Source organism: Balaenoptera borealis, assembly GCF_965194805.1.
Source record: "Balaenoptera borealis genome assembly, chromosome: 17".
NCBI classification, from domain to species: Eukaryota; Metazoa; Chordata; class Mammalia; order Artiodactyla; family Balaenopteridae; genus Balaenoptera; species Balaenoptera borealis.
In genome coordinates, this window is record NC_138876.1 from 11,237,276 (window position 1) to 11,252,050 (window position 14,775).

The following is a 14,775-nucleotide window of genomic DNA, read 5'->3' on the forward strand; positions in this document are numbered from 1 at the left end:
TTTGTCATATATGGCCTTTTTATGTTGAGGAAAGTTCCCTCTATGCCTACTTTCTGCAGGGCTTTTATCATAAATGGGTGTTGAATTTCGTCGAAAGTTTTCTCTGCATCTATTGAGATGATCATATGGTTTTTCTCCTTCAGTTTGTTAATATGGTGTATCACGTTGATTGATTTGCATATATTGAAGAATCCTTGCATTCCTGGGATAAACCCCACTTGATCATGGTGTATGATCCTTTTAATGTGCTGTTGGATTCTGTTTGCTAGTATTTTGTTGAGGATTTTTGCATCTATGTTCATCAGTGATATTGGCCTGTAGTTTTCTTTCTTTGTGACATCTTTGTCTGGTTTTGGTATCATGGTGATGGTGGCCTCCTAGAATGAGTTTGGGAGTGTTCCTCCCTCTGCAATATTTTGGAAGAGTTTGAGAAGGATAGGTGTTAGCTCTTCTCTAAATGTTTGATAGAATTCGCCTGTGAAGCCATCTGGTCCTGGGCTTTTGTTTGTTGGAAGATTTTTAATCACAGTTTCAATTTCAGTGCTTGTGATTGGTCTGTTCATATTTTCTACTTCTTCCTGGTTCAGTCTTGGCAGGTTGTGCATTTCTAAGAATCTGTCCATTTCTTCCAGGTTGTCCATTTTATTGGCATATAGTTGCTTGTAGTCATCTCTCATGATCTTTTTGTATTTCTGCAGTGTCAGTGGTTACTTCTCCGTTTTCATTTCTAATTCTATTGATTTGAGTCTTCTCCCTTTTTCTCTTGATGAGTCTGGCTAATGGTTTATCAATTTTGTTTATCTTCTCAAAGAACCAGCTTTTAGTGTCATTGATTTTTGCTATTGTTTCCTTCATTTCTTTTTCATTTATTTCTGATCTGATCTTTATGATTTCTTTCCTTCTGCTAGCTTTGGGGTTTTTTTGCTCTTCTTTCTCTAATTGCTTTAGGTGCAAGGTTAGGTTGTTTATTCGAGATGTTTCCTGTTTCTTGATGTAGGCTTGTATTGCTATAAACTTCCCTCTTAGCACTGCTTTTGCTGCATCCCATAGGTTTTGGGTCGTCGTGTCTCCATTGTCATTTGTTTCTAGGTATTTTTTGATTTTCCCTTTGATTTCTTCAGTGATCACTTCGTTATTAAGTAGTGTATTGTGTAGCCTCCATGTGTTTGTATTTTTTACAGATCTTTTCCTGTAATTGATATCTAGCTCATAGCGTTGTGGTCGGAAAAGATACTTGATACGATTTCAATTTTCTTAAATTTACCAAGGCTTGATTTGTGACCCAAGATATGATCTATCCTGGAGAATGTTCCATGAGCACTTGAGAAAAATGTGTATTCTGTTGTTTTTGTGTGGAATGTCCTATAAATATCAATTAAGTCCATCTTGTTTAATGTATCATTTAAAGCTTGTGTTTCCTTATTTATTTTCATTTTGGATGATCTGTCCATTGGTGAAAGTGGGGTGTTAAAGTCCCCTACTATGATTGTGTTGCTGTCGATTTCCCCTTTTATGGCTGTTAGTATTTGCCTTATGTATTGAGGTGCTCCTATGTTGCGTGCATAAATATTTACAATTGTTATACCTTCCTCTTGGATCGATCCCTTGATCATTATATAGTGTCCTTCTTTGTCTCTTGTAATAGTCTTTATTTTAAAGTCTATTTTGTCTGATACGAGAATTGCTACGCCAGCTTTCTTTTGATTTCCATTTGCATGGAATATGTTTTTCCATCCCCTCACTTTCAGTCTGTATGTGTCTCTAGGTCTGAAGTGGGTCTCTTGTAGACAGCATATATATGGGTCTTATTTTTGTATCCATTCAGCCAGTCTGTGTCTTTTGGTGGGAGCATTTAATCTATTTACATTTAAGGTAATTATTGATATGTATGTTCCTATTCCCATTTTCTTAAATGTTTTGGGTTTGTTAGTGTAGGTGTTTTCCTTCTCTTGTGTTTCTTGCCTAGAGAAGTTCCTTTAGCATTTGTTGTAAAGCCGGTTTGGTGGTGCTGAACTCTCTCAGCTTTTGCTTATCTGTAAAGGTTTTAATTTCTCCATCAAATCTGAATGAGATCCTTGCTGGGTAGAGTAACCTTGGTTGTAGGTTTTTCTCCTTCATCACTTTAAGTATATCCTGCCACTCCCTTCTGGCTTGCAGAGTTTCTGCTGAAAGATCAGCTGTTAACCTTATGGGGATTCCCTTGTGTGTTATTTGTTGTTTTTCCCTTGCTGCTTTTAATATGTTTTCTTTATATTTAATTTTTGACAGTTTGATTAATATGTGTCTTGGCGTGTTTCTCCTTGGATTTATCCTGTATGGGACTCTCTGTGCTTCCAGGACTTGATTAACAATTTCCTTTCCCGTATTAGGGAAGTTTTCAACTTTAATCTCTTCAAATATTTTCTCAGTCCCTTTCTTTTCCTCTTCTTCTTCTGGGACCCCTATAATTCGAATGTTGGTGCGTTTAATGTTGTCCCAGAGGTCTCTGAGACTGTCCTCAGTTCTTTTCATTGTTTTTTCTTTATTCTGCTCTGCAGTAGTTATTTCCACCATGTTATCTTCCAGGTCACTTATCCGTTCTTCTGCCTCAGTTATTCTGCTATTGATCCCATCTAGAGTATTTTTAATTTCATTTATTGTGTTTTTCATCGTTGCTTGGTTCCTCTTTAGTTCTTCTACATCCTTGTTAAATGTTTCTTGCATTTTGTCTATTCTATTTCCAAGATTTTGGATCATCCTTACTATCATTATTCTGAATTCTTTTTCAGGTAGACTACCTATTTCCTCTTCATTTGTTAGGTCTGGTGTGTTTTGACCCTGCTCCTTCATCTGCTGTGTGTTTTTCTGTCGTCTCATTTTGCTTATCTTACTGTGTTTGGGGTCTCCTTTTCACAGGCTGCAGGTTCGTAGTTCCCGTTGTTTTTGGTATCTGTCCCCAGTGGCTAAGGTTGGTTCAGTGGGTTGTGTAGGCTTCCTGGTGGAGGGGACTAGTGCCTGTGTTCTGTTGCATGAGGCTGGATCTTGTCTTTCTGGTGGGCACGTCCACGTCTGGTGGTGTATTTTGGGGTGTCTGTAGCCTTATTATGATTTTAGGCAGCCTCTCTGCTAATGGATGGGGCTGTGTTCCTGTCTTGCTAGTTGTTTGGTATAGGGTGTCCAGCACTGTAGCTTGCTGGTCGTTGAGTGAAGCTGGGTCTTGATGTTGAGATGGAGATCTCTGAGAGATTTTTGCCATTTGGTATTATGTGGAGCTGGGAGGTCTCTTATGGACCAGTGTCCTGAAGTTGGCTCTCCCACCTCAGAGGCACAGCCCTGATGCCTGACTGTAGCACCAAGAGCCTTTCATCCACACAGCTCAGAGTAAAAGGGAGAAAAAATAGAAAGAAAGAAAGAGGATAAAACATAGTGAAGTAAAATAAAGCTATTATAAAGCAAAGCTATACAGACAAAATCTCACCCAGAAGCATATACATCTACATTCACAAAAAAAGGAAAAGGGGAAAAATTAATATATCCTGCTCCCAAAGTCCACCTCCTGAATTTGGGATGATTCGTTGTCTATTCAGGTATTCAACAGATGCAGGCACATCAAGTTGTTTGTGGAGTTTTAATCCGCTGCTTCTGAGGCTGCTGGGAGAGATTTCCCTTTCTCTTCTTTGTTCGCACAGCTCCCGGGGTTCAGCTTTGGATTTGGACCCGCCTCTGCGTGTAGGTCGCCTGAGGGCGTCTGTTCCCCGCCCAGACAGAACGGGGTTAAAGGAGCAGCTGCTTTGGGGGCTCTGGCTCACTCAGGCCGGGGGGAGGGAGGGATACGGATGCAGGGCGAGCCTGCGGCAGCAGAGGCCAGCGTGACGTTGCACCAGCCTGAGGCGCGCCGTGCGTTCTCCCGGGGAAGTTGTCCCCGGATCATGGGAGCCTAGCCATGGCAGGCTGCACAGGCTCTGGGGAGGGGAGGTGTGGATAGTGACCTGTGCTTGCACACAGGCTTCTTGGTGGTGGCAGCAGCAGCCTTAGCATCTCATGCCCGTCTCTGGGGTCCGCGCTGATGGCCGCGGCTCGCGCCCATCTCTGGAGCTCGTTTAGGCGGCGCTCTGAATCCCCTCTCCTTGTGCGCGGCAAAACAAAGAGGGAAGAAAAAGTCTCTTGCCTCTTCGGCAGCTGCAGACTTTTTCCCGGACTCCCTCCCGGCTAGCTGTGGCGCACTAACCCCTTCAGGCTGTGTTCACGCCGCCAACCCCAGTCCTCTTCCTGCGATCCGACCGAAGCCCGAGCCTCAGCTCCCAGCCCCGCCCGTCCCGGCGGGTGAGCAGACAAGCCTCTCGGGCTGCTGAGTGCTGCTCGGCGCCGAGCCTCTGTGCGGGAATCTCTCCGCTTTGCCCTCCGCACCCCTGTGGCTGTGCTCTCCTCCGTGGCTCCGAAGCTTCCCCCCTCTGCCACCCGCAGTCTCCGCCCGCGAAGGGGCTTCCTAGTGTGTGGAAACCTTTCCTCCTTCACGGCTCCCTCCCACTGGTGCAGGTCCCGTCCCTATTCTTTTGTCTCTGTTATTTCTATTTTCTTTTGCCCTACCCAAGTACATGGGGAGTTTCTTGCCTTTCGGGAGGTCTGACGTTTTCTGCCAGCGTTCAGTGGGTGTTCTGTAGGAGCAGTTCCACGTGTAGATGTATTTCTAATGTATCTGTGGGAAGGGAGGTGATCTCCGTGTCTTACTCTTCCGCCATCTTCTTCCGATTCCTATCTCATTGTGGTTTTGACTTACATTTATCTGATGATTAGTGATGCTGAGCATCATTTCGTGTACCTGTTGGCTATCTGTATATCGTCTTTGGAAAAATGTCTTTCTATTTTATAATCAGGTTTTTGATACTTAGTTTTATGAGCTGCTTATATGTTTTGGATATTAACTCCTTATCAGTCATGTAATTTGCATATATCTTCTCCCATTCAGCAGGTTATCTTTTCATTTTGTTGATGGTTTCCTTTGCTGTGTAAAGTCTTTTAAGTTTATATAGGTTCCATTTTTTTACTTTTGCTTTTGTTTCTCTTGCTTGAGAAGACAGGTCCAAAAAAATATTGCTAAAATTTATGTCAAAGAGTATTCTGCCTATGTTTTCTCCTAGGAGATTTATGGATTCAGGTCTTACATTTAGGTCTTTAACCCATTTTGAGTTTATTTTTGTTTTGGTATGGGAAAATGTTCTAATTTCATTCTTTTAAGTGTAGCTGTCCAGTTTTCCCAGCACCACTTATTGAAGATACTGTCTTTTTTCAATTGTATTCTTGCCTCCTTTTTCATAGATTAACTGACCATAACTGTGTGGGTTTATGACTTGATTCTCTATTCTGTCCCATTGATCTATGTGTCTGTTTTTGTGCTACTATTATGCTATTTTGATACTCTGCCTATGTAGTATACTCTGAAGTCTGTAAGCACGATACCTCCAGCTTTGTTCTTTTTTTCTCAAGATTCTTTTGGCGATTTGGGGTCTTTTGTGGTTCCATATAAATTTTAGGATTATTTGTTCTAGTTCTATAAAAAATGTGATAGCTATTTTGATAGGGATTGCATTGAATCTGTAGATTGCTTTGGGTAGTATGGACATTTTAATAATATTAACTCTTGCAATCCATGAACATAGGATATCTTTCCTTTTTTTGGTATCATCTTCAATTTCTATCTTCAATGTCATATAGTTTTCTGAGTATAGGTCTTTTCACCTCCCTGGTTAAATTTATTCCTAAATAGTTTATTCTTTTTGATGTGATTTTAAATGTGATTGTTAACTTGCTTTCTCTGAGAGTTCACTATTAGTGTGTATAGAAAAGGTACAGATTTCTGCATATTAATCTTGTATATTGCAACTTTACTGACTTCATTTACAAGCTCTAGTAGTTTTTTTGTGTATACTTTAGGGTTTTCTATATATAGTATCATGCCAACTGCAAATGGTGACAGTATTGCTTCTTCCTTTCCAATTTGGGTTCCTTTTGTTTCTTTATCTTGTTGATTGCTGTGGCTAGGACTTCCAATACTATGTTAAATGGAGGTGGCAAGAGTGGGTATCCTTGTCTTGTTTCTGATTTTAGAGGAAAAGTTTTCAGCTTTTCACCGTTGAGTATGATGTTAGCTATGGGTTTGTAATAGATGGCCTTAATTATATTGAGATATGTTCCCTCCTTACCAATGCTAATGAGAACTTTTATCATGAATGGATGCTGAATTTTGCCTTTTATCATGAATGGATGCTGAATTTTGCCAAATGCTTTTTCTTCATCTGTTGAGATGATCATGTGATTGTTATCCTTCCTTTTGTTAATGTAGTGTATCACATTGATTGACTTGCAGATACTGAACCATCCTTGCATCTCTGGCATAAATCCCACTTAATCATGGTGTATGATCCTTTTTATATACTGTTGAATTCAATTTGCTAATACTTTTTGAGGATTTTTACATCCATATTCATTAGAGACATTTGCCTGTAATTTCCTTTTTTTGTAGTGTCTTTTGTCTGGTTTTAGTATCAGGGTGATGTTTACTTCATGGAATGAGTTTGGGAGTGTTTCCTCCTCTTCAAATTTTGGGAGTAGTTTGAGAAGGATAGGTTTTAGCTCTTGTTTATTTGTTTGGTGGAATTCCCTGGTGAAACTTTCTGGACCTGGACTTTTGTTTTCTAGGGGTGTTTAAATTATAAATTCAATTTTAGCTCTAGTGATCAGTCCATTTAGATTGTCTATTTCTTCCTAATTCAGTCTTGTAAGGTTGTATATTTCTAGAAATTTGTCCATTTCTTCTAGGTTGTCCAATTTGTTGGCATATTACTGTAGCATTTTGTTAGGATTTTTTGAAACTCTGTAATGTTGGTTATGTCTCTGCTTTTATTTTTTATTTTGTTTATTTGGGTCCTCTCTCTTTTTTTGCTTAATGAACCTGGCTTAAGACTTATCAATTTTGTTTAAATTTTCAAAAAACCAGCCCTTGGTTTCATTGAGTTTTTTCTATTGTTTTCTGGTCTATTTTATTTATTTCCTCACTTCTTCTGACTTTGGGGTTTGTTTGTTTTTTTCTAATTACTTTAGATGGTACATTAGGTTGTTTGAGATTTTTCTTGTTTCTTAAGATAGACCTATACTGCTATAAATTTCCCTCTTAAAACCACTTTTGTTGAATCCCTTAGATTCTGGAAAGTTGTGTTTTCATTTGTCTCCAGGTATTTTTTGATTTCCTCTTTGATTCATTAACTCATTGGTTTTTTAGTAGCATGTTGTTTGTTTAGTCTCCATGTGTTTGTGTTTTTCCCCTTTTTCTTCCTGTAATTTCTAGTTTCGAATCATGGTCCAAAAAAAAAAAAATGCTTGATATTATTTCTACCCTCTTAAATTTGTTGAGATTTGTGTATCTATTATAGCTTTTTGATTGACGGTTACCATGGGATTCATATTTGTTGACCTATATCTATTGTTTTAAACTGGTGGCCATTTAAGCTCAAACACATTCTAAAAGATCTACATTTTTTTACCTCTCTCTCCCACATTTTGTGTTTTTGATGTCATATTTTACATTTTCATGTTTATCCCCCTCAATTCTAAATGATAATCTTGCTGGGTAGAGTATCCTAAGTTGTAGGCTTTTTCCTTATAGCACTTTGAATATATCATATCACTCTTTTCTGGCCTGCAAAGTTTCTGCAGAAAAATCAGTTGATAGCCTCATGGGGGTTCCCTTTATACAACTTTTTCTGACTTTTGCCATTTTAATTATAATATGTCTTGGTGTGGTTCTGTTTGGGTTCATCTTGTTTGGGACCCTCTGTGCCTCCTAAACCTAGAAATCTGTTTCCTTCTTCAGGTTTGGGAATTTTTCAGCCATGATTTCATCAAATATATTTTTGACTCCCTTTTTTCTCTTCTTCTGGGACCCCCTTTAATATGAATGTTGATATGCTTTTTGTTGTAGTAGAGGTCCCATAAACTGTTCTCATTTAAAAAATTTTTCCGTTTGTTGTGATTGAGTGATTTCCATTATTCTATCTTCCAGATCATGTATGTATTCTTCTCTCTTACCTACTCTGCTTCTATTACCCTAGTCCTTCTATTGTGTTTTTCATTTCAGGTATTATATTTTTCAGTTCTGTTTTTTTTTGGTATTTCAGGTATTGTACTTCCTTGTTGAAATTTTTGCTGTGTTCATCATCTATTCTTTTCCCTAATTCCGTTAGCATTGTTAATACAAAAGCTTTGAACTCTTTATCTAGTAAAATATTTATGGTTTCATTAGTAGTTTTTTTCAGGGGTTTTCTCTTGTTCTTTCAATTGAAACAAATTCCTGTCTTCTCATTTTGCTCAAGTTTCTCTCACTAAGAAATTAGGTGAAACACTTACCTGGTGCAGTCCTAAAGGGTTGTCCTTGTGTGGGAGCTTCCCTATACAGTCTGTGTGCACAGTGGCTTTGGCAGGAGAACTGGATCAGATGTGAACATGAGTTATGTATTCCCCCAGGGTGTGCTGGCAGCTATCACCATGGTAGAAGGTGGACCTGGAGATGGACAGCCTAGAGCCAGGTGTTAGCTGGGGCTTCTCCTCTATTCAGTGGCCAACACTACCCAACTGGGGGTGGGGCAGGTCCCAAGTTGCTGGAGCATAAGTCTCAGGGTTGAGTCTCAGCTGGCTCCATTTCCTTTAAGTGTGGGCTCTCCCACCACCCAGCACTGCACCCTCGCCCCAGAGGGGTGCAGTCCTGGATCAAGAACAGCTGGAGCAGCCACAGGCTGTGGCAGTCCCGGCCCTAGTGAGAGTTCTGGGCTGCTGTCGATGCACTGCCTCAGTAAGGACCAGTTATTTCTTTTCCTGATCCTGTTCAGATGCTGTTCTGGGTCTAGGCTGGCTCTGTCCCTCACAACTGCACACTCCCCTTGGCTGCTACAGCCCTAGCCCTAGGGGCAGTTGACCATAGAGCAAGAGGTGCTAGTGCAGGCTCTTGACGTGGGCTATGGTGTGGACTGGGATGATCATGGGAAACTGGCCAGAGCCCCATGCAGTTTCAGTCTGCTTCCAATGCCTTGTTTTGGGAGTGTGTGCACACTCTTCAAGAGTGGAGTCTAGGTTTCTTACAGTTTTCCTGTTACTTCCACTTGTTTTCAAACCAGCTAAGGGAACCTGACTTTCCAGCACTGGTCCCCAGGGTAGGGGTATTCAATATGTGGTTTGAACCCTCATGCCCCAGGGAGGATCTTTGCCTGTGTAATCCCCCTCCCTCCTCTTCTGTGTTCCCTTCCAGGGGCACAGGTTCTAACATGACTGCTTCTCTTCCCTTCCTACCCAATTTCATGTGGATCTTTTTTACAGCCTTGGTTGTACAAGAGTCTTTCTGCCAGTCTCCAGTTAGTTTTCAGTGAGAATTGTTCCACATGTAGATGTATTTTCGATGTGTTCATGGGAGGAGGTGAGCTCCACATCCTCCTACTCTGCCATCTTGATCTCCTCTCTTCTATGCATCAATATTGTTAGAGTGCTTAGAATAGTACCTGGTGCATAATAAATGGTACATAAATGTTTGTTTATAAAAGAAGTGGCCATATGGTAAAATCTCTGGTTTGGGAAATTCCTAGTAATTTGATGTGGCCAAAGGCGTGAGTCAGCAGGTTTCTCTCCTCTATATTTTTAATATAGACACTTAAGAAACTTGATTAGCATTCATGGGCTTAGGAGTCAAATTCCCCACTGTTAATTATTAATGAATTCAGATATCACTTGGGGCCTCTCTGCCCATTAGAGATTTTGGTAACTTTGTCTTAATGATCTAGGTCTCAACCATTAGGAAAAGTGTTGAGTCCTCTCCCTAACTTCTGAACATGTCTGATATTGTAATAGGGATTGGAAACTGGATAAAGTACCTTTCTCTGTCATGTAAAAGAGGGTCCTACATTTCAGTGTAGAATGGTGACTGTCCGGTAAGCAGCAACTCCTTCCATTCCTAGTGTCGCTTCCTATTCCCAGAATGCTGCTGCTGGAACTCCAGGCATCAAATCCTAGTTGTAGACCAGAAGAAAGATTTCCTAAAAAGTGAAAAAAGAAAAAAAAACAAAACCTTATTGATTCTTTTTAAAGGAGTCTTAGAAGAAATTCTAGAAAATAATTCTGCCTTTATCTCTTTAGCCAGATACTAGAGAGGATCAAAAACAATCTTTTAGATGAACACACATTGTCAAGGGATAGATATTAGGAGGTAACTTTTCAGTTTTTGCATGCAATTCCCTTGTCACTACTCCCAAATATCTCAGACCTATGTATGGACGTGAGTGTATACTCCATCTCTCACCAGCCTTCAGAAGAAGTCTATCTCATAATATTATATTTTGAGACTTACTGAAGTTCATTATAGGTTTAGAGATGCAGGAATCACAGGTAAGCCATTTGGCCACTTAAGCCTATGTCATTTTACCCAACAATACTTTTCTGTGAACCTCCCCTATTCCTTCCAAAAACTTTTTATAAAGTCAGAGCTTCCAATATGTGACTTTTTCTGCTACCCACAGACCCCTGGAACATACTGCCTAGCTCTCTCCCTGTTTCCCCTCAGTTCTTTGAGGGAAGTGATGATCAGCTAGTTAGAAAGCTGGAGAACAAGAATAAGGATAGCAACCAACCATTTATCAAGTGTCTGGCATGTGGCAAATGCTCTGTTATATAACTAATTTTTATAACAACCTATCGGAGAGGCTGCTGTCATCCCATTATCACCAATGAGGAAATTCAGGCTCAAGAGACTATAGTAAATGGCCCAATTTCATTTAAGCAGTGCTTACATTATTTGTGGCTCATACATTTATTCACTTGTGTGTTCTTTCATTCAATATTTCATTTTCACAAAACTCAATGAGGACATAAATGACAAATTGGGATTACAACCAGGGGCAAACAGTCAAATAAGCTCTCTGTTTTATGTGATTTTCCATCTAATTCTTTTCAAACCTTCTCTCCTCCAGGACAAACAGGCCCACTTCCTTCAACTCTCTCTCTCTGAAATTACAAGGGTTTCTAGATCCCTTATCATAAAAGCCTCCTCTTGACACGTTCCGGTTTGTCAATGCCATTCTTGAAATGCTGCTCAGAGTTGAAACTAATTCTAGATGTGGACAAAAAGCAAAACCAAACAAACTTTAATTCAAGACACTTCTTTCAATTGTAGACGGTCAGATCAAAGAGGACAACTACTCTATTAGAAGTTGTATTACTAGCACCAAGTGCTAAGGCTCGCACAAGGTGAATAATGAGATTTTGAAAGGACTTGGGTTGTACAGTTTAGTGATGATTTTATTTAGTGGAATGGGAGAACTGTCTACAGATATCTGAAGGGTTGTCATGTGGAATTGGGATTCGAGTTGCCTTTGTTGCTCTTAATAACCTTCTTCTATTAATAATAATAACTATTATTTATGGAGCACTTTCTAAATATCAGCTAAGTATATGACTTGGAATATACTTTATTCCCTATAACAACTTTATTATTTGGGAATTATTATCATTTTGGAAATACTATTTCTATAAAATACAGAAAGCAGCTGAGGTTTGGAGAGTCAAACTATTAATACTTAGGAACACTCAGAATAAGTAGTAATGAGAATCAAATCCATAGCTCTGCTGACTTAACCCAAAGCAGTGAAATTACTGAATTTTGGACCATTCTCATTTATACCCAAGGCCTCAATTTCTCATCTGTAAAACAAGCAGTTTGAGTCCTAGGCTTCATATAAGCAGTAGTGTGCTGGAGCCCACGTGAAATCTGAGAGCTGATGGGTTTATTTTTAGAAATGGTGTGAGCTGGTTTTAAACACAGCATCACTGACCATTTAACATATTACGTTAAAATATAAAGTACTCAAATTCATCATTTTCTAATATTTGACTTCATTTGACTATTTTATCTATTCTCTTTAGGATGTGAATAGCTATCGCATTTCTATGGTGGAAATAAATATTATAAAATAGCTGTGCTACTGCCATCTTTTCCCAGCTTCCCATTCAGTGGGGTCATTTTATAGCTTGATATCTGCCAGATGGGAGTATTTACACCATGAAAATTGGCAAATACTACAAATCAAGGTTCAGTTTATTGTTTTGTTGATTGTATTGACTTATGAAAGTGATGGAAAATATAATACAGATTAAAATGTCATATCTATAGGCATTACAGCTGAGTTGCACAAAAAATAAGGAAATATTCTCCCAGTATTTGAAAACCATGATCCAATTCATAAAAGAAAGCACTCAATGTCTTTGATGAATGAAAGAAGTTCCAACCAAATTTGTTTTTTCACTTTGTCTTTTTCATTAACATAAATGGATGTTTGTTGGCTGACATTTTTAATTTGTCAGTTGGAAAACAGGTTAGCTATAATGAAGCATTCAGTACAGTCATCGAAAATATTCAGCGAGAATCATTTGGCTATAGGGAATTTATAATAATGTTATTTCTATTTATTAACTTGAGCTACATAGCCTTTATAGACATAAAGTATATATGTTTATATATAAATGTAAATATACACGCACACATAAAACACTGTGGAGCTGGTTGGTAAATGCTCACTAGCACGTACTTAAACTGCATATAAGGCCTTTCTTATCTTTGATATTTTAGGAGTCTAACCAGGACCAGAAGGTAGACACCACAAAAAAACCAAGCACTGTGAAGAATTAGACAGGTAGTGAGGTCCCCATCGCTATGCTGATGACAAAGCCACGTCACAGGGGAGAGGAGGATGCGGGATCTTCTTCCTCTCCAATCAGAAAGTTTCATAGCAGCTCAGGAAGAGGACGCCAGTGTGAAAGGTGGGTACAGTGTATTCACAAGGCAGTAGCCAATGGCTTGTGAGACTTTCCAGAGTCTTATCTATTTGTTGATATCCCGCCATAAGCTGAAACTTTCTGGAGGGTCAGAATACATGACTCCTTGAGCCTATTTCCTCCACTTCTGTGTAAGCTTCCTCAATGGCTGTGTATCTTAGGTGTTTATGTATTAGCCTCTCATGTGAGAGTTTATGTTTCTTGGGTCTGAAGACTGTGTCTACCTATAAATAAGAGTTGCTCAAGAAATCTTTTTTTTTTTTCTCTTTGAGTGCATTTGGAGGGAAATCATTATAAATTCAGTTTGTTCTCCCTTTTAGTTCCTCAAACTCTAGAACTGTGCAGAGGTTATAAGAAAACCTTATCTCAATAAATTCTCTCTACTGCCCCATCCTTAAAAACAGAGTGGTTTTCTCTTCATCAATAGACAACATCCTGGCATGTTAGCTGTAGATTACAGTGTTTAACTGTGATGATTTCCTTAGAACTTCAGGACCAAATTCAACTGAAGCAAACCAGTGAATACGTTTTCTTTATTAACTTGGTATTGATACTTGTTTAACATCAGTGAAAAGCCAAGTAGAGAGAATTTGAATGTTAGGAAGTTAATATCGACTGAGTGTGCACTGTGTTCCAGAATTGTGCTAAACACATTACGTATGTTTTAATCTTCATCATTGTACAAGGGAATAGACAGGCTGAGAGGTAAAGATGGCTTACCCGACACCAAACCAAATACCTTGTAGGTGGCAGAACTAGGATCTGACCCCCCCCATTCTAAATACTGTTGTTTTTCATATCAATCCCTTTGCCTCTTTGTAGAACGCTTCTATTTGTAAATACATGTTTCAACATTTATCTATAGGATAACCAACCATTCAATTGATATTTCATAATTATTTATAGGAATAGAGTATCATAGTGACAGAGCGAAAAGGAGTATTTGAAAAAACTGTAGAGATTGCGTTGGCTGTTTTTGACTGACTCAAAGACATGAAAAAAAAAAAAAGCCCAGAATGGGTCTGAGCCCTTAAACCCGTGAGACCCGTATATTCTGCTGTCAAAGACCCCGGTTCCCCACCCCCAGGTTTCTCTAACCATTGACCCACAGCCTCCTTGCACATGACTGAGTTCAGTCTCCTTCATTCACTGTCCAGCTTCTCTAAGCTCCTCCTTCTCTTCCGGTGCTTCTCACTCTTCATCTCTCCAGAAAATACTTGCAACCATTTCTAGCCCTGAAAACCCTAATGTTAGCCCCACTGGCCCCGGGAATGTGCACTAAGGCACTAGCTGCAACATGGTTTTCCTTATTTATTCTGACTCATTATCTTTAGAGTTGTCAGTACCACTGAGGGTATGACCTGGATACTCTGCCACGGTTCACATGAACCCAGACCTCAGAAGAACCTGATGAAGTGTTTGTTTGTTAGGCTTAAAACCATGCAGCATGTGGCAAATCTCTGTATCATAACTTCCTTACTTATAGACACCTGCTGCATTTCTTCCAAGTAGCCTTAGCTCTTAACATCTTGTACAGGGATATATGTGAACCCATTATTAACTGAAGTCTCCAGAAAAGCAAATGTAAAAAAGGTGTTACCTGAGGTCAAGAAACAAGACCCAGAACTGCAGAAATGACTTTGCACACACACATACTCTTGGGAATTCAGTAATGGAGTAAACATAACTTGATCTAATTAATAGTCTCAAAGATAACTCCATATACATTATTCTGGTATAACCTACAAAACAAACATCCTAAATCTGTATTTTGGCAATACTGCACATGTGTAGGTTTCAGGACACTTTCCTAAGTGTCGTAAGGATTAAGAAACCAGTATCTTTTAGAAGGAGAGTGATAACGTTGATTTATGTTTTAAGGGCTTACAAATGATGGAGACAGAATAATTCTGAATAATATGCAGAAAGTAT

The 14,775-nt window shown here is 39.3% G+C and overlaps 1 protein-coding gene across 12 annotated transcripts in view; it reads right to left on the reverse strand.

The window, feature by feature from the left end:
* The window catches only part of LOC309614571 (uncharacterized protein), a gene marked incomplete at its 5' end in the record, with an annotated part of 295,377 nt that overhangs the window by 59,969 nt on the left and 220,633 nt on the right, over nucleotides 1–14,775 (reverse strand). For all 12 annotated transcript variants that reach the window (XR_014236263.1, XR_014236264.1, XR_014236265.1 and 9 more), the window contains one exon: nucleotides 9,891–10,052. Coding sequence is in view for 2 of the 12 variants with exons in the window: in XM_082363169.1 (XP_082219295.1) it covers nucleotides 9,891–10,052 (162 nt within the window). The remainder of the gene's footprint in view (nucleotides 1–9,890; nucleotides 10,053–14,775) is intronic.